The sequence below is a fragment of the Lytechinus variegatus genome, chromosome 5, assembly GCF_018143015.1.
Source record: "Lytechinus variegatus isolate NC3 chromosome 5, Lvar_3.0, whole genome shotgun sequence".
Lineage (NCBI taxonomy): Eukaryota > Metazoa > Echinodermata > Echinoidea > Temnopleuroida > Toxopneustidae > Lytechinus > Lytechinus variegatus.
This window is the reverse complement of record NC_054744.1, coordinates 8,659,789-8,678,495: the sequence shown is the minus strand read 5'-3', so window position 1 is coordinate 8,678,495 and position 18,707 is coordinate 8,659,789. Positions and strand designations below refer to the sequence as shown.

Below are 18,707 nucleotides of genomic sequence, written 5' to 3'. Positions count from 1 at the left end.
CTTTCTAATGACGTCATTTCAAAAACTTAACATCAGGTTAAGATTTGATGTTGACGCCGCCGCCGCCGTCGCCGCCGCAGTCAGAAAAACGGCGCCTATAGTCTCACTTTGCTTCGCAGGTGAGACAAAAATGCAGCGTTCACCCCTTTTTTGGCAGTTAACACGTCTACTAATGATATGCATTCAAAGTAGGAATGCAACAAATACCTTCATTGACCAAAATTGTCCATGAAGTAACTATGAACTGGTCTATAAGAGTGGTATCAGGATATCATGATGGGGGGCGGGGACAGCCTGAAAGTTAACTTACACAGCTCAGACCTTTTCTAATACTGATTATTTTTGTTTTTTACATTTCCCTCTTTTTCCTCTTCAACGTTTGTCTAAATATGCAACATCTACATGTATTATCTATGTAATGTGAATGAGCTTTTGCCTTACCCCCCCCCTCGCCCCCTCCTTCTATGTCTCTCTTTCTCTCTCCTCACTCACTCTCACTTTCTTTCTAGGGTGTACATGCAGGAGGGATGAATATGATATAATATGATTAATAAGGAACCAAATATCATCTTTACTATGTTTTATGATAATGACATACCATTGCTGTATATCAATTAATCTAATTTTTGTGTCTTCATTTAAGTATTCAAAATAAATCTTGTTACTTATGTTTTAAATATCTTCCAAAATCTAAATATAATGATGAACAGAATAAATTGAAGATAAAATTAAATCAAAAAATCAAATGGATAGTTTGCAATTACATATTTGAAAAACCTTTTATTCCACCATAAGTTATCTTATCATTTCTGTTAAAGGTGTACCGTGAAACACTACATCTTATCTTCTGCGCCATGGAAACCTTCAAAAATTATGCCATTTCACTGACTAGGAAAACAATTTCAGGGGGAAAAAAATCTTCATATTACACATCCGTTATATCTATGAAATACATGCTCAGTTCTCTACTATGAAATATATTACCACGAGAGGGCGCTACACCTGATTTAGGGGTCAGATTCATATTTTCATCAGGTATCAGTCACAGGAAAATCAATGTCCTAATCTTTTTCTTGTCCATTCAGTTTTCCTTCAATTCCTTTATTTTCTCATCCATCACTTCTGTGTTCCTCCATTCTCTCATTTGAGATAAAGGGAAGGAAATAAGCTATAATTTCAGGGGCTCTTTTTTAAACAAATTGGGGCATCTTCCCAAAATTTTGAGCCAATTCTTTCATTTCTAGGGCTACTGTTTTTGGCAACAAGCAATTATGCTTTAAAAGCATTTTTCAAAATTCTGCTGTATGTAGAATATTGATTTTCTGATTTTTATTGTCTGTGGGAGATCTTGCAGCCACTTTAGAAAATAAGATCGCCCCAAAGCATTCTTTTGGGGGGGATTTTAGGGGTGATTGGGGGTGTCCTGAGGGTGAAATCACCTGTCCTCCCCTTGTATTTCCTCTGTTGGTCTGAGACGTCATCAGTTCTATCTATCAGTCCTCCTACTCCTCCTGCACCATCAGTTTAGCATCATCTTCTTTTCCTTTCATTCCTCCTTCAATTCCTGCATTGTCTCCTCCTATCATCATCAGGCTATTTCATGATCGGTCCTTCTATCGCTTACAATGCCTTCTTCCCACGCTCCTCCGTCATCATTCATCTGAATCATCATCCAGTCCGCCTATCTCTCCTTCGTCCCCTCCTATCGCTCTCCAGAACGCAACAGCCACCTTCTCGGCATACTGTCTCCTCTCCTCACCCTCCAAGTTACTTGCTTTCTCTGAAATGCAATGATAAAAAATCATGTTCAACAACAACTATTACTTTACATCAAAGTTTAGGGGGAATTCTGTTGTCCTCTTCCATTCTTTGAAATTTCCCCTAACATGCCACTTTTCTCCAAAGGGTTCTCCAATATGTCAATTCCCCCATGGCAGCTTTAAAGCAGATGATGATGAGGATGATGATGATGATGATGATGATGATGATGATAATGATGATGATGATGATGATGGTGATGATGGTGTTGATGGTGGTGATGGTGATGATGGTGGTGGTGATGATGATGGTGACAACGAAAATTAAGATATTAATGGTGGTGATGAAAAAGATGAAAATGTGGATAATGGTTACAATGACAACGATGATGATGATAATGACGATTATGGTGATGATGATGATAATAACAATTGTATTAAAAATGATAATGCACATTCTTCTACATTATTTGCTCGTAACCCCCCCCCCCCCCAAAAAAAAAAAAATAGTGGTATTACAAATTTTGCTTCTTCACTCATAATAGCGGATATTTTGTCCTACTTTCCATGAAGGCCATCCCAGAGAAGGCTTACCGGTATTCTTAAAAGTTCATCGAAGATCCTCATTTGAAAGACCTTTAAATACCTTCCATTATCATCAAGCAAATATATTCAAAAATAATTTCTTTATCGATAAAGCTACTGCCCACCACCTGAGTTTTTACTGAAGTCCACATCATACCTTTAATGTGAGCCATTCTAGAAAAGGGCTGTTCAAATGAGTCCATTCTTCATGATCCCCATTCCAAAAGCTTCAATCAAATATATTTTCAATATCATCATCAAGCAAAATATCTTTCAAAATACTTTTTTTCTAAATATTACTAAAAGCATGCCCCCCTCGTTTTGTTATGATCTTGAATTCCACTTACCTTTCATGTGGGCCATTCTGGAAAAGAGTAGTTCAAAGGATTCCATTTCTGGATCCTCGTTTCCAAGAGCTTCAAAGACCTGCCTATCCTCATCGAGCAAAGCATCTTTAGATTTAGAAAGACGGAACATGACCATGAACATACAATGAAACCTGCATATAACAACCAGTCTTGAGAGTGACTAGAAATGTTTGCTTCCAAGATAGGTGGACTTCATGGGCAGGTTTCTCGCAGCTCAACACCAATTTAAAAAACAATATACGGGTCGTGTGGTCCAGTGGTTAGAGCATTGGACTCGTAATCACAAGGTTGTGAGTTCGAATCCCCACTCTGGGATATTGTCTCCTCTTTGATAAAAAGGCCTGAGAGTACTAGCTGTCGTCTATATGTTCACAAAATACTCAGTAACACCAACAAATATTGAAAAATCCCAACACCTCAACTCAAAAAAATTGTTTACTAATGCCAATAAAGCAAAATAAAAATTACAATCAAAATGAGTAAATATTTATTTTTCTCACAATTTTGAGTTACAGCCTTCTACTTTTCAATCATCGATATTGTCTACGTAGGAGGAGATCTTGAGATAAAGGTGGTAGCATTTATCAGAGCCATTCATTACCATGACAACTGCTCGTAAACAGTTTCAAGTAGCCTCAAGGTCCCATGTCACTGGGTGCTAACAATACAGGGGGGGTAGTCAAATATTTTGTTGTACACACGCGTGACCAAGTAATTTCAAAACACCCCCTAAACGAGTTTTTCTTTGTGTGTAAGATAACCCCTTAAACAAGTTTTTCGCGGGCTTTATTTACACATTTTGGCCCCTAAACAAGTTGTCACCAAAATATGACCTCGGCGAAAAAGCATGGGAAAAAAAAAACCAAAAAAAACCCTACATACTTCTGACCCCGCGATTAACCATTGACCAGCCTTTTTTTCTTTAAAAATCTGTGTTTTTGATACCCTTAATGAGTCCACACACGGACCGCGTCCAAAATCTAAAAAACACCTCTTTAAAGGCGTTTTTTGTCACGCGTGTGTCCAGCAATACATTTGACTGCCTCCCCCCCCTGGGGTTTCTACATCATTTTTTTTTAATGTTCAGCCTTTATCCCAGTTTCATTTCTCATACACAGCTATCAGCATTCGGTTAATTCCTTCAGGTGGCATGTTTATTTGGACAAGTATGCTTATACATCATTCTTTTTAATGTTCACCTTTTATCTCAGTTTTATTTCTCACGGACGGCTAACCAAAACAAGTGGAATGCCTCTGGCAGTCTCACCTGCATCACACGATTCAATATAGCAGCAGTGCTGACTTTGAAACTACTATAAAAATAATTATTCACAAAAAACACCACACATATAATGATACAATACTTCATTCATTGACATTTGACCAGCTGACCTTGATCATGTGACCTAAAACTTGTCAGTGAAACTTGATTACCCCTATATCCACATTTTATACAATATATCTATAAACTTTGAAAGTTATGACAGCAATCTAATAATTACCTCTAAAATGGCCCAAGTTCAATGACCTTAAATGACCTTTGACCTTGATCATGTGACCTGAAACTCACACAGAATCTTCAGTGATACTTGATTACTCTTATGTCCAAGTTTCATAAATTAGATCCATAATCTTCCAAATTTATGAAGGTAATTCAACACATACCCCCCCATGGCCAAAGTTCATTGGCCTTTGACCTTGGTCATGTGACCTGAAATTTGCACAGGTTGTTCAGTGATACTTGATTACTCTTAAATGTCCACATTTTATGAACTACATAAATAAACTTTCAAATTTATAATGTTAATTCAACAAATTGGTCAAAGTTCATTGACCTTACATGACCTTTGACCTTCATCATGTAACATGAAACTCACACAGAATGTTCAGTGATACTTGATTACTCTTATGTCCATGTTTCATGAATCAGATCAATTAACTTTCAAATTATGATGGTAATTAAACAGATACCCCATTATAACCAAAGTTCATTGACCTTTGACCTTGGTCATGTGACCTGAAATGCGCACAGGATGTTCAGTGACACTTGATTACTCTTATATCCAAGTTCTATGAACTAGACCAATAAACATTCAAAGGTATGATGGTAATTCAACAAATGCCCCAACTTGGCCAAAGTTCATTGACCTTGAATGACCTTTAACCTTACTCATGTGACCTGGAACATGCACAGGATGTTCAGTGATACTTGATTACTCTTATGTCCAAGTTTCATGAATCAGATCCATAAACTTTCAAAGTTATGATGGCAATGAAACAGATACCCCCACTTTGGCCAAAGTTCATTGACCCTAAATGACCTTTGACCTTGGTCATGTGACATGAAACTCATGCAGGGTGTACAGTAATACTTGATTAAACTTATTTCCAAGTTTCATGAACTACGTCCATATATTTTCTAAGTTATAATGACATTTCAAAAACTTATTAACCTTAGGTTAAGATTTTGATGTTGATCCCCTAACATGGTCTAAGTTCATTTACCTAAATGACCCTTGACCTTAGTCATGTGACATGAAACTCAAAAAAGGATGTTCAGTAATACTTGATTAACCTTATGGCCAAGTTTCATGAACTAGGTTCACATACTTTCTAAGTTATGCTGTCATTTCAAAAACTTAACCTTTGGTTAAGATTTGGTGCTGACGCCGCCGCCGTCGGAAAAGCGGTGCCTATAGCTGTACCTGCCTATCTACAATAAATTTGTATGTATTTTGTTATTAATTTAATGTATACTGTAAAGTTAATAGGTTTATATATATATATATATATATATGTATATATATTAGACTTTATTAGTGTATTTTTTTTCATTGTGAATGAAATAAATGAATTGAATTGATAACTGCGCACATTTGGCTATATTCAATCTCTTACTCTTAGCCAAGAAAAAATACATTTGGATTACATATAAAAGTCTTCGAAAGTCGACCTACCATAAGTTGAATCACTGCCAAATTCAGAGAATTTTCTCAGCCTAGAATATGCAGAAATGTCTTATCTAAATCTTCTTATGCAAATTAATTTCTATGGTCCCAAGAAATTTGCCATAGGTAGATTCACCTGTAAGTATATTTACCTATTTTATCGAGATCGGCCGCAGCTTTCTCTTTGGTCTTCTCCGGCGTTACACCGCTTGCTGCTGCATTGGCTCCATCTGGAAGTGCACTTGTTGATTCAGCACCGCTGCTGCTGCTGCTTCCACGGCAACCCCCATCCTGAGCCCCTCCCCCATTATCCCCCCTCCTCTCATCACCTGCAGCCATAGTCCTCACATTACTGTCCCTGGGGGAAGATTCTGTTGTTTCCGTGGTTGTGTGGCAATGTTCTTGGTCTATTTGATTATCAGGATCTTCGGAGGGAAGTTCGTCGACCCCACAGAGGGAAATGTATCCTTGCGTGGAAGCATCGTTGGAAGACGTGTGGTTTTCGGACTCCGTCCTGTTGTCATTCTCCCCAAACCTCTCTTGAAGTCTCAGCAAGTTTGATCGATTGTCTTCTACAAAAGAAGGGGAGCATGACCATTATAACATTTCCTGTCTCTCTGCATTAAATGCACTATAGTGTTAAGAGTTGTGACTCATAAATGGAGTGGAGACGACAATCTTAAAAAGAACTGCATAGGGAAAAACTTCTGAATACATAGAGGTGTAGGATTTGAAGCCTTCGGAGCACAAAGTATTACAAGCATGCCATATTTTGAAAATGGTTGGTCAGTATATCTATTTCACTTGACCACTACAAGTCCATGAAACCTTCTAGTGGACCCATCAACTTCACATCCTCATGTACAGACAAGGCTGATCCCTAACCAATCTGTGCTACCCGCTATACAACATCCGGACTAGATAATACTTTAAACCAGGGTAGGAAACAATTTTGGTGGGGATTTTAGGAGCGATTTGGGAAGTTGTGAGCCCTTCGCCTTCATTCATTTCCTAAGCTGCTTTGGGCAACTTATCTGCCGGTTCAGCTTCCATGCAATAATAGCCTTTGCATAGCGAAACTTCAGTCCAACGACCATCCAGCAGGAAGGAATATTTGTGGAGATATTTATATTATATTGGATGGCTCAGAATTGAATACCACAAATGTTCCAAGAGTTTGGGGAAATATACCATGTATCGCAGATGAGTGGAATATTAGCCCTAACCAGTGGAATATTTCTGGTATTGGTATTTCATGAAATACAGCCATCCAATATCATGATTATCATCTATCCCACCCCCCCCCCATTATGGCATCATCTCTTCATAGGATCCATTTAGGTAGTTGACATGCGACTTTCATTTAGTTCATTATGACGTCATTGAGCGTAATTGTGATCTAAGCTGCGCATCTCATTGCTTTCATTGTTGGACACGTTGTATATTTCATGCATGCGCAATAGACTGTTAAATATGGTATCATACTCAACAGCGAATTTCGTACAGGAGCCCATGAGATACTGCATGGGCAATTGATGCAGACCAAAATATGCATTTTTAATGTATCGCTAAAACACTCTAATAATAATAATAATATCTGGATTTATAAAGCGCTTTTTGCCAGAGGATACAAGCGCTGCTATTATTACCCCGGCTTTAGCTCCAGCTACTATCACCGGCGCTCAGTGCATGCAAGGAATTCACCTCACCTCGAGTGCAGCACAGTGTGGATAGATTTCTTGCTGAAGGAAAACACGCCATGGCTAGGATTCGAACCCACGACCCTCTGTTTGGAAGGCGAGAGTCAGAACCACTAGACCACGACGCACCCTATATATGATGATTCAGCATATCTACTTGAGAACACTGTGCAAACTCGCAAGTCAATCCCATTTCATCTTGGAGTAATAGTGAAAATTTCAGAGTACCAAAGTGATGATGTCACAATTTGTTTTTTGCTTTTCGTTGTTTTTATATCATCCACAGCTCCAATCTGGACCACACGGGTCGTGTGGTCCAGTGGTTAGAGCATTGGACTCATAATCGTAAGGTTGTGAGTTTGAATCCCCACTCTGCCATTGTCTCCACTTTATTAAAAAAGGCCCGAGAGTGATATCTGTCGTCTATAACGTCAGCCACTATGACTGATTAACCTAGACGTAAAATGTTTCAAAGGTAATTGGTTATACATGTATACCAGCTTGGCGTTTACAAGCAAAATGCTGTCCTGCCGAGTTCCTACGGGAGTTACCACAAACAGAAACAGAAACAAATCTGGTAGGAATCAGTCCAAAAGGGCCCCAGACATGACCACGTGAATATCTCTTTTAATAGCCCCATGGGAGTCAATGCACTACTGGCCTGGGTCTAAACATAATAGAACTAGGCAATTAAAAAATAAATGAAATGCAAAATCTGAGTTTGTTTGTTTTTTATGTCATACTTTGGTACTCTATATTATAATGCCTTTATACTTGTCATGAAGCACATCACAAATCAGGCTAACATTCATGAAACTGCTACAAATTGGATTCAATCTTCAATATTCAAAATGAAGATGGTTTGAAGATAAGTATAAAATGATAGCTACCTTTCATCTCTAGATTTGACCATGTGTGGGCATGCAAAGCCGAGACTATCCTTTCCACACCATATGGCACTGTACCTAAAAATATAAAACACAAACATTGTTATTGCCCAAAGTATGAAGGATTTCAGTAGCTTAAAGTTAAGTTTGAGTTCTGGTCTGGGAATCTCATTTCGATAGGACATGGTTGGAAGCAAACACCTTCACAAATGTATGGCATCACCCCCAAACCACCAATAAGTCATCAGGGAAGGTTTCTCTGTTAATAGCCAAAATAGTATACTTGTCTTCAAAAAGCCAAAATTCAAAACTTAGCTTGTCTGAAGGAGTAATTCTTCATCATCTTTATACTGTAAAAATGTTGAGTTGTTAAGTTGAATAGAAAACAAGATACAAGAGTTTCTTTGACACAAGTTTTTGCGGAGTGCTTGGAAGTTTCATTATACTACCCAGTATGCACATCTCATGCCTGAGTGAACAAAAACTTCAAATGTTGTTTTCTCCTTGTATTCTGTAGCTCTCACTTTTTTCTCTTTCTCTGCATTCAATCAAGTATTTGAATGAGTTATTGTTGTCAAATTTGACAATTCATATATTATCTTAAAATTCGGGATGTGCTTTTTCAAACTCAATAAAAATCTCAAAATTCATGTTGGGCGACTTATTGTTGGTTTTGGGGTGGCTGGTAACATATACTGGACAGCTGATTTTGTGTGTGTGTGTGGAATAAATTCAAGATTCAAAGTGTTTAAATCATACAACAGAGTCTCTCTACTACTCATCATCTCCACTCGCCGACGCAAGCCAGCATCTCCTCATCAGCTCTACTACTCAAGCTGTTCTCAACTCATCAATCTCTTCTGGTTTACAGTCCTTTTCAGGACTACTTTCAAGAAAGAATACTCTACTCTCAAATCTCCACTTTCTCGCCTATCCATTTCTTCTCTTCTATCCACTGTTTCTATAACACTCCACATGGTGTACCGTTAACCACATCAGCGATTCAGAATGCTTTAGTTTATCTTGAACAACAAAGTTTAATAAAATTAAAATAATTCAGGCCTGCTGTAAATATTTCCACTCAATTACCACTTTCTTTTTCCTGGTGTAGCTAACAGAGGAAACAAGTATGAATGTGATGAAGAACTGATTTTCTTAATTGCTTTTCGTGTTGGATGCTAATAATTGTCAATGAAATATTTGTGAAAACATTCCTTTGAGACAAACCTCTGTTTTCAACATTAGGTAAAAAGTAAATTATGCATTGTGGTTCCAAATTGACTACCGTACTTCTACATTGTCATCACACTATCTTCTGAATAAACCATGAAGAGATAGAATATATAGATATAATTACTAATAAGCAAAATCAAAAGATGAAGAAATAATGAAGTCTAAGAGAAATTAATTAAATTGAAAATGAAGTAAAATAGAGCAGAGTAGATGAAGTATGAGTGAATAAAATGCTTCATATTCATATACAAAATACAATAAAATAAGGAAAACACCCCCTCCAAAATAACAATGAAAAATAACAAAAACAACAATACTACTACTACTACTACTACTACTACTACTACTACTACTACTACTGCTACTGCTAATACTTCTTCTATTACAACTACTACTATTGCCTTTACTACTGCTTCAACTACTACAACTACTACTACTACTACTACTGCTGCTACTACTACTACTACTACTACTACTACTACTACTACTAATAATAATAATAATAATAACAATAACAATAAAGATGATAATAATGATAATAGATCAATTAATAAATCAATGTCATATAACAAATATAGTGAAATGCAGGCACTTACCGAATCCATCTTCTTCTTCATCCTCTTCATTCTCTGGCCTTTCTAACTCTACCAGCTCAAAACTATTGTCAAGACACCACTCTAAGATTTCTTGCTTAGATACTCCTAGGAAGATACCACAGGAAGACAGAATATCAAAGCAAGATTTTACAAATGTATTGACATGTATTTTTGTGTAATCATTTTATTATTTAAGGCCTGTGACATACATGCCTACATAATTATAAGATTTCCAAGAATGTTCTGTAATCTACTAGTAATTGTTTCAATGCCTTACCTGCACTTCAAGTAACATTATCATAAAATGCATTCAATTATCTCTTCTTCTTTTTTTTTGCAATAATTACAAAATTTTTATAAAGCATATCATGATTATCATAAATAGGTTCCATTTAATTTTTCTTTTCATGAACATTAGATTTTGTGCTTGGCTGGTCTGCACCTTAATAAAGCTCTGTTAGCTAGCCCTGCAAATTTATGGTTATGCTGCACAACATCACGGAAAAACACTTTAAGTTCCATCAATACAGATTTATAGTTTATATTTTGGCTTGTCGGTGCAAGAACGCCTTAAGTAGCAAAATATTTCACACACTGCATTGGTGCAGAAACGCCCTTACAAAATGCAAATATGCATGCTGCTAAGGATGTTTTTGCGCGTATGCAATACGAGAAAGTGTGGTGGTAAGGGCATTCTTGCACTGACATGATGATTAAAAAAAGCTTCTGGGCCACGGTTTGTGAAACCATGCAATAACAGGGGTCAAATTATAGATTTTGACACACCAAGTATAAATTTCTGTGTATGTATTCTATTTGCTGACTTTGGTTTCCACCTGCAGACTAACAGATCTTTTTTTAAAGAAACATCAATTTCCACTTTTGTTACTCCATTACCTGGTGCTTTGGTAAATTGTTTACAAGCAAGAATTCTGATTTCCGGGCTGATCTCTTTGACTATGGCCCACTGGGACTTGGCAGTCTTGAAGCTATCTGCCTGTTTGAGAGATGAATAAAATTGAAACAGTGTATGAGTGTATGAACAAGATATTTATAACTTCATATGACATATCAAACTGACACTCCTAATACTTCTGAGAATAATATATAATGGAAATATACTGCATAAAATGAATGCAATGAATATAAAAAAAAATTATAACAAGTTTTATGAAACAGACCCCAGATAGACCCGCATCTCATTACTCAAAACTTGTAATATCCAAACTATAATCACTGTAATTGTTGTATTTGATCAGCAAATTGGCAGTAATTTTGATAATAATTTTCATGAAAGAGGGGTTCACAGAGAATGAAGTGTGACTTAGAGTCATGCTTTAAAGGGGAAGTTCAACCTGAAGAAAAGTTTGTTGTAAAAATAACAGAAAAAATAATAAAAAATATTGGTGAAGGTTAGAGGAAAATCTTTCAGAGATTAAGAAAGTTATTAGAATTCAAGTTTTGGATTTGTGACGTCATATACAAGCAGCATTCCTACATAGCAAATGGTAAAAAATCAATGAAATGTCATTTTCTCAGAAAATAGAAAATGGTTTTTACTGTGCCTTTTGTATATCAATAGACAAATCATTTCACACCCAATCATAAATAGAAAACAAAATAAAGTCATTAGGAACCATACAAAATTTGAAATTCATTGATTTTTTTACCATTCACTATGTAGGAATGCTGCTCGCATATGACGTCACAAATCCAAAACTTTGAATTCTAATAACTTTCTTAATCTTTAACAGATTTTCCTCAAACCTTCACCAATATTTTTATTATTTTTTCTGCTATTTTTACAACAAACTTTTCTTCAGGGTGAACTTCCCCTTTAATGCTGACACACACATGATTTGTAATGTACAAATTTATTGATTTGAATGAGAAGAGAAAAATCCAACAAGCATAACACTGAAAATTTCATCAAAATTGGATATGAAATAAGAAAGTTATGACATTTTAAAGTTTTGCTTAATTTCACAAAACAGTCATATGCACATCCTGGCTGGTATGCAAATGAGGAGACTGTGACCTCATCCACTCACTATTTCTTTTATATTATATTATATAAAATATTCTAATTTTCTCCTCATTGTCAAGTGATATAACGATTAATTCCTCCCTGAACATGTGGAATTAATACTACATGGTTCAGTCAAGTAGGTCCTTATTTTCAAATCTTTAAAAATGAAATATTGTATAATTTAAACAATAAAAAACAAAAGAAATAGTGAGTGATGGACATCATCGACCGACTCACCTAGTTGTGCATATCACTTTTTTGTGAAAAATAAGTGAAACTTTAAAATGTCATAACTTTCTCATTTTACATTCGATTTTGATGAAATTTTCAGCACTATGCTAGTTTTACTTTTCTCTATTTATTCAAATCAGCATTTTTCTCGGGTGGACTTGACCTTTAATATGCAATAGCCCGTGTCCTGTCTGCATGATTTGACCAATGTGGGATGTTATACCACACGCAACTGGAATCTAAATCTTCGTAAAACATCCCCAGGGCCGATCCTCTTACCTTATCATCCATGGCGATTATAATGCCCTCCATGGATTCTCCTAGAGAGAGTGATCCCATGATGCAGGGTTTAGCGATGCACACCAAGATGTCCGCTGTGTAGTACTTGTTGCTGAGCTGCCAAGGGTAACCCTCCACCTCTTCCGCAATGGGGGTGAACGGGGTTCCAGAATCATTTTCTGTGATTTCTGTTGGAGGGTTGAGATAAAAATTATCAAGACCAGATGCGTTTTTGCTTCTTATCAAATCACAGGTTTTAAATTGAGGAGGTGAATGATAAAACAAATTAACATTTTGACCTTTTAGACATAGTAGGGAGTAGACAGGAATAACCATCGTTTCTGGGGATTTATTTAACAATTCTGACATTTTACTATCATCCCCATTCACCGATGGTAGTGTGTTAGTGAATCAGGACCACCAATTCGGGTGACTGGGTTGTGTCTAGATTTTCATTCTTTTTTTATTCTAAATGACGTTATATTATCTTGAACGAAGGCCCACTATTTTCGTTTGACTCTAATCTTTCTTTTGATATACATGTATTGCAAGAAAATATTGAAAAAAAAAAAAAAAAATTTCTGCCGGAGAGGAAAAAATGGCAGCCGTGTGTTGCTGCCCTCTACGTTCAATGAGTTGTGCTTTCATCAAGGCTTTCCAATTAGAATTTTCGATATCCTGGCCAATCAATGCGAGCGACAAGTTCCAAACGCATGCACATCTACAAGCGCAAAGCAGCGGCAAATCGCGACTGGTAAATACTTCTGTAAGGATGATGACATCATCCATGGTTGCAACTTATGTTGACCAACGAAAGGATCGAAGATGACTATGTTTTCATCATCATTTGAAAGGAATTAGCGGTAACTCTGATCTTAGGTACAATATTTCTGAATTTTATATATTTTTTCGTAAATTTGATGTATTTTATTTTTTTCATAATGTGACATTTTATGTAAAAAAAAACAGATCTGAAAGTCAGGTTTCCGCCGAATGTTAGATCTAACGTTACTGCTAATAGGTTGGCTGTATGTACGGGCCAACAACTCTTCAGTCTATGTATTGGTGAGTGGAGCCAACGAAGTTCAGCGGAACAACCAAAATACAGAGGCTGAAGCTTTTGGTCTAAGTAGGGAGTAGACCAAAAGCTTCAGTCCTTGTGCGACTGGTTGTTCTGCTGAACTAGTTTGGCTCCTCCTACCAATTGATAATCCCTTTGACAGCTTATACACGAATCATTACTGGGATGATGAATGCAGTGAGCCATTGATTGAAAAGTTATACCACAACGTATAAGCAGCAATCACTCCTTCCGATTGTGAATATTTTGCTGCATGAATTTTATATTTTCCCCCAATAAAATCCCACATTTGTCACTCGGATTATCAGAGCGAGTTTTGGACTTTGATGTTCGGGTAGCTACATGAACATCACTTAACGTTAGGTAGACGGATACCTCGAGCGAAGTTTGTGCAGGCTCCACTCCACTTCACTACCGCTACACTACACTCCACCTACCCGAACTTCGAGACGGTGCACTCGATCGGATATTCCGAGTGACAAAGGTGGGATCAAAATGTTCTTTATTGTAAAAATTAAAGAAAAAAATATAACGAGAAAGAAAAATAGCTTAATTTTACACCCGTATTTCACTCCGTGTCCATCCTTCTGTTATCCTCAAAATTGGTGATTTTGGGCCAGTCTCTAATTTCTCACATGTATACATGTATTCACGGCCAATTTCAAAACATCGCATGCGATCGGTCGCAGGTCAAACAGCATAAATATTCATATTATATTGGATGGCTCAGAAAATACAAAAAAATATTCTAAAATTTTGGGAAAATATTCCACTAATTCGTGGAATATTTTACCAAGCTCTTAGAATATTTCTGATCTTATCTTATCTTAGTCTTACTTAGTTCTGCCATGGACCTATTACGAATGGACATTCAACGAGAGCATTTTAAGGCCACCACCTATTTCCAGCTGTTAAAATTGCTGTCTCACAGTTAACTTTCTCTTTGCGATTTTTTACGACGAGCGCCCAGGCGGTTGTTTACTTAATCCCTTCTCAGAGATTGACAGTCACCGCTCGATCTCTGGCCCTCTTTCGACCAGATGCGGTCATGTAAGCTCGAATGCTGTTTCTCATTTCTGCTAGTATCATTTTCATAGCGCTGACGTTCGCTGCTGTGCATTGCTTTTTATTAAAGGTGAAGTCCACTTCAGAAAAATGTTGATTTGAATCAATAGAGAAAAATCAGACAAGCACAATGCTGAAAATTTCATTAAAATCGGATGTAAAATAAGAAAGTTATGACATTTCAAAGTTTCGCTTATTTTCAAAAACTAGTTATATGAACGAGCCAGTTACATCCAAATGAGAGAGTCGATGATGTCATTCACTCACTATTTCTTTTGTTTTCTATTGTTTGAATTATACAATATTTCAATTTTTACGAATTTGACGATTAGGACCTCCTTGCCTGAAGCACAAAATGTTAAAATAATGGAATTCCACGTGTTCAGGGAGGAATGAAACTTCATCTCACATGACAATGACGAGAAAATAAAAATATTTCATATAATAAAATACAAAAGAAATAGTGAGTGAGTGATGTCAAATCATGTCATCGACTCTCTCATTTGGATGTAACTGGCTCGTTCATATAACTATTTTGTTAAAAATAAGCGAAACTTTGAAATATCATAACTTTCTTATTTCACATCCGATTTTGATGAAATTTTCAGTATGATGGTGGGCCCCAGGTGTGCGCACCTAACAATTTGAATTAAGATTTAATATGAAGTCCTTCTTATTTCACAAATCTTTCAATTAATAATGTTCCTTATATTATTATGAGTAAGTGTACCAAATTTCTCATGAAAAAATGAAAGAAAATATAAGATTTTCTTGAAAAAACCTTGGGCTGTCATTTTCAGATTGAAAAAAAAGGTACCCCATGTCTGCGCACTCATTCACTTTGCACACGATTCAGGGATTTTGTTGAGAAAGGCTGCATTTTGAGGCCGTCACATGAAATGCCCGAAATTTGTTATTTTCCCATCATTTTGAGTCAGATTTGAATACCTGTCTATGTATTGCATGTGTAAAGTTCGTACTCGTTGCGTATCTTCTCTTACTAGAATCGTGCAGATACACGGGTGCGCAGACTTGGGAGACCGCGCAGACATAGGGGAACTGACCATATTATGCTTGTTGAATTTTTCTCTTTTTATTCAAATCAAATTTTTGTTGGGGTGGACTTGTCCTTTCTAAGTGAACGAACATCGCAATGGGTAGCAGCAGCACACGATTGATTTCTGCTGTCCACATTGTGTTTTACGACCAGCTTGATGGGCGTCAGCTGCCAGCGCTCTGTTTATAAAAGGATTAGCGGTGACGGTCTTTGGCCGAAAGGAGGGGATTCGTTGAATGTCCATTTGTGATCCACTCATGGTTTCAAATCGTCTCGTCTGTGAAGGATTCATATGCACCTGGTGCACGCGAATCTTTCACACCCTTTTTACTAAAATAACTATGACTTTACATCGTAGCTAAGCATTATATTTATGCTATGACACTTACCGAACCATATGGATCGTTTGTTGAATTCTCTTTGCTGTTTTTTTTTTAAAAATAAGAGCATTTTTCGTGATCTTCACGTAGATGCCTCTTGATCAGCGTTGATATCAACTTTTGCCTAAAGAGGGCGCGCGATATTATTTCAAAGCCGGCAGGCACTTAAGAACCAAGTTTGAAAGGATACTCGTAAAATTATGTCACTCTCGCCGATGCGTGTTCAATACACACTGAGTGCATGCATGCAGAGTTTGTATTGAACACGCACGACCACGATCTAATGAATATTCATCGCGAGAGTGACGTAATTTTACGAGTGTCCTTTCAAACTTGGTTCTTAAGTGCCTACCATACCTTTGTTTACGGTGTTGCAAGCTAGCTGCATTCTAGGCGATCAGCATTATTTTCTTGCTCGTTCAATCCACTTTCATCATCATCTTGTCAAAAGATGGCGTACTTTACCAATAAGTATATACATGAGATGCAACCTGTTGATTTTTGGTACAATTTCCTATTATGCGCTGACGACTTGAATTGAGAATGTTCGATACGAAAAATTGCTTTTCGATTGTTGTTTGCGTACTTTCCACCGCAGTATTAAGGACGGATCGAACGGATTATCCTGGTTGAGACTTGGAGGTAAGCGATAAAAACACTTTTATAAATAATTTCCAATTCATTTTTAAAACAAACTTAAATCATTAAAACAAAATTCCAAAGTGGAGAAATACTGAAATGTTTGGCGTTTTTCATTCCCTCACATTCGTGTGATGAATGAAAACGTCAAAGTCCACTATGATACCACATGCGTTGTGCGAGGTTAGTATTACTAACCTCGCATGTTGTGTGAGTGTTTGTGATCTATCATCTAGGTCCATGGTTTTACAAACATATAACTCAGTATGTGGGACCACACATAAAAAAAGAAATTTAGATCACTACTCATAAATGGTCATTACTTTATATCTGAATCATCTTATTACACGGAACTGCATGGCTATATGTATCTAATATAATCCGAAATCTTTTTCTTACTTTTCATTATTCCATGGGCATCTACGCTTGAAGAGCAGGAAACTAGCAAAGCAGTGGGCGTCGCCATCTTGAGTTTTCACGACGAAGAAATCCACAACGGTTAGTCTGGATTCCTAGACTCGGTCTGGACGTAACATAGTACTTAAAAACAGAAACTGTCGTCTGACTAAATTAAGCTTGTTCACAGTAGACATCCTCAGTTTTGATGAGTTGAGAAACATTAAGGTTTGATTGTTACAATGGTAAATACTTATGTTATAATTATAATAATTGAAACTTGCCAGTGTAACAGTTTTCAGGGGGAAACACATATCAATCACATATTATGAGACTTCGATTTCCTTCATGTTATTTTTTATATTCGTCATTCTGTTTGTTTTTTAAAACTCATTAGTCATATTCCAACCAATTGCTGATTTATAGGCTTTTACATTTTAATTTTATTCTAAAATCATACTCTCATACCCACGACTCTCTCTTTTCAAAGTCAGTTTGTGGTATGTTTCAAGCAGATATAGGCCTATATATTTTTTTTTGGGGGGGGGCCAACTTTTCACAACCTACTTCTTGGATAAGACTAAAGGTCAAGTCCACCTCAGAAAAATGTTGATTTGAATCAATGGAGAAAAATCAGACAAGCATCAGGCTGAAATTTCATCAAAATCGGATGTTAAATAAGGTCACTTATGATATTTCAAAGTTTCGCTTATTTTTCACAAAATATTAATGTGCACAATTTAGTCACATGCAACTGAGAGAATCAATGATGTCCCTCACTCACTATCTATTCATTTATTTTTCGAATTATACAATATTTAAATTTTTACAGATTTGGCAATAGGAACAAACTTGACCAAACCATAAAATGTTTAACAATGGTAATTCCACGTTCAGGGAGAAATAAAACTGTGTTTCAACAGAAAATAGGGAGAAAATTAGAATATTTCATATAATAAAATACAAAAGAAATAGTGAGAGATGTCATCAGTTCCCTCATTTGCATACTGACCAGTATGTGCATATAAATGTTTGTGAAATTAAGCAAAACTTTGAAATATAACTTTATTTTACATCCGACTGTGATGAAATTTCCAGCGCTATACTTGTTGGATTTTTTCTTTTCAGTCAAGTCAACTTTCTGTTTGGGTGGACTTTTCCTTTAGCATTGTGGTGAACAGGGATTCTTCCAAGGCTCTTTTTTTTTACATTTGGAAAAGGGGGGGGGGGGGGGATTCACCCGAGCCCTGTATATTTTCCCCTTATATATATTTATCAAATAAACAGATCACTACATGATTCCCACTCCTAGATCTCGACTCGAATTTCAAGGAATCTGAAACTAAAGGGTCTAGTAGGTCATCCCCTCTTTACAAAGAGTTGCGATTGATCCAATCAACCACAACTATGGAAAGCCAACAACGTCAACATCAATTATGCATGTTTGTTCACTAAATATTTTCAATCTTTGATGTA

The 18,707-nt window shown here is 36.5% G+C and overlaps 1 protein-coding gene across 1 annotated transcript; it reads right to left on the bottom strand.

Moving 5' to 3' along the window:
- Positions 1–1,294: 1,294 nt before the first annotated feature.
- On the bottom strand, positions 1,295–17,364 carry LOC121415208 (alpha- and gamma-adaptin-binding protein p34-like). Its single transcript, XM_041608374.1, has 8 exons — positions 17,235–17,364; positions 12,614–12,801; positions 10,972–11,071; positions 10,075–10,179; positions 8,249–8,323; positions 5,811–6,230; positions 2,690–2,794; positions 1,295–1,780 (listed from the first exon to the last, which is right to left on the bottom strand). The coding sequence occupies exons 1-8, from the start codon at positions 17,299–17,301 to the stop codon at positions 1,653–1,655; spliced, it is 1,188 nt and encodes a 395-aa protein (XP_041464308.1). The 5' UTR covers positions 17,302–17,364; the 3' UTR covers positions 1,295–1,652.
- Between the last annotated feature and the right edge of the window lie 1,343 nt (positions 17,365–18,707).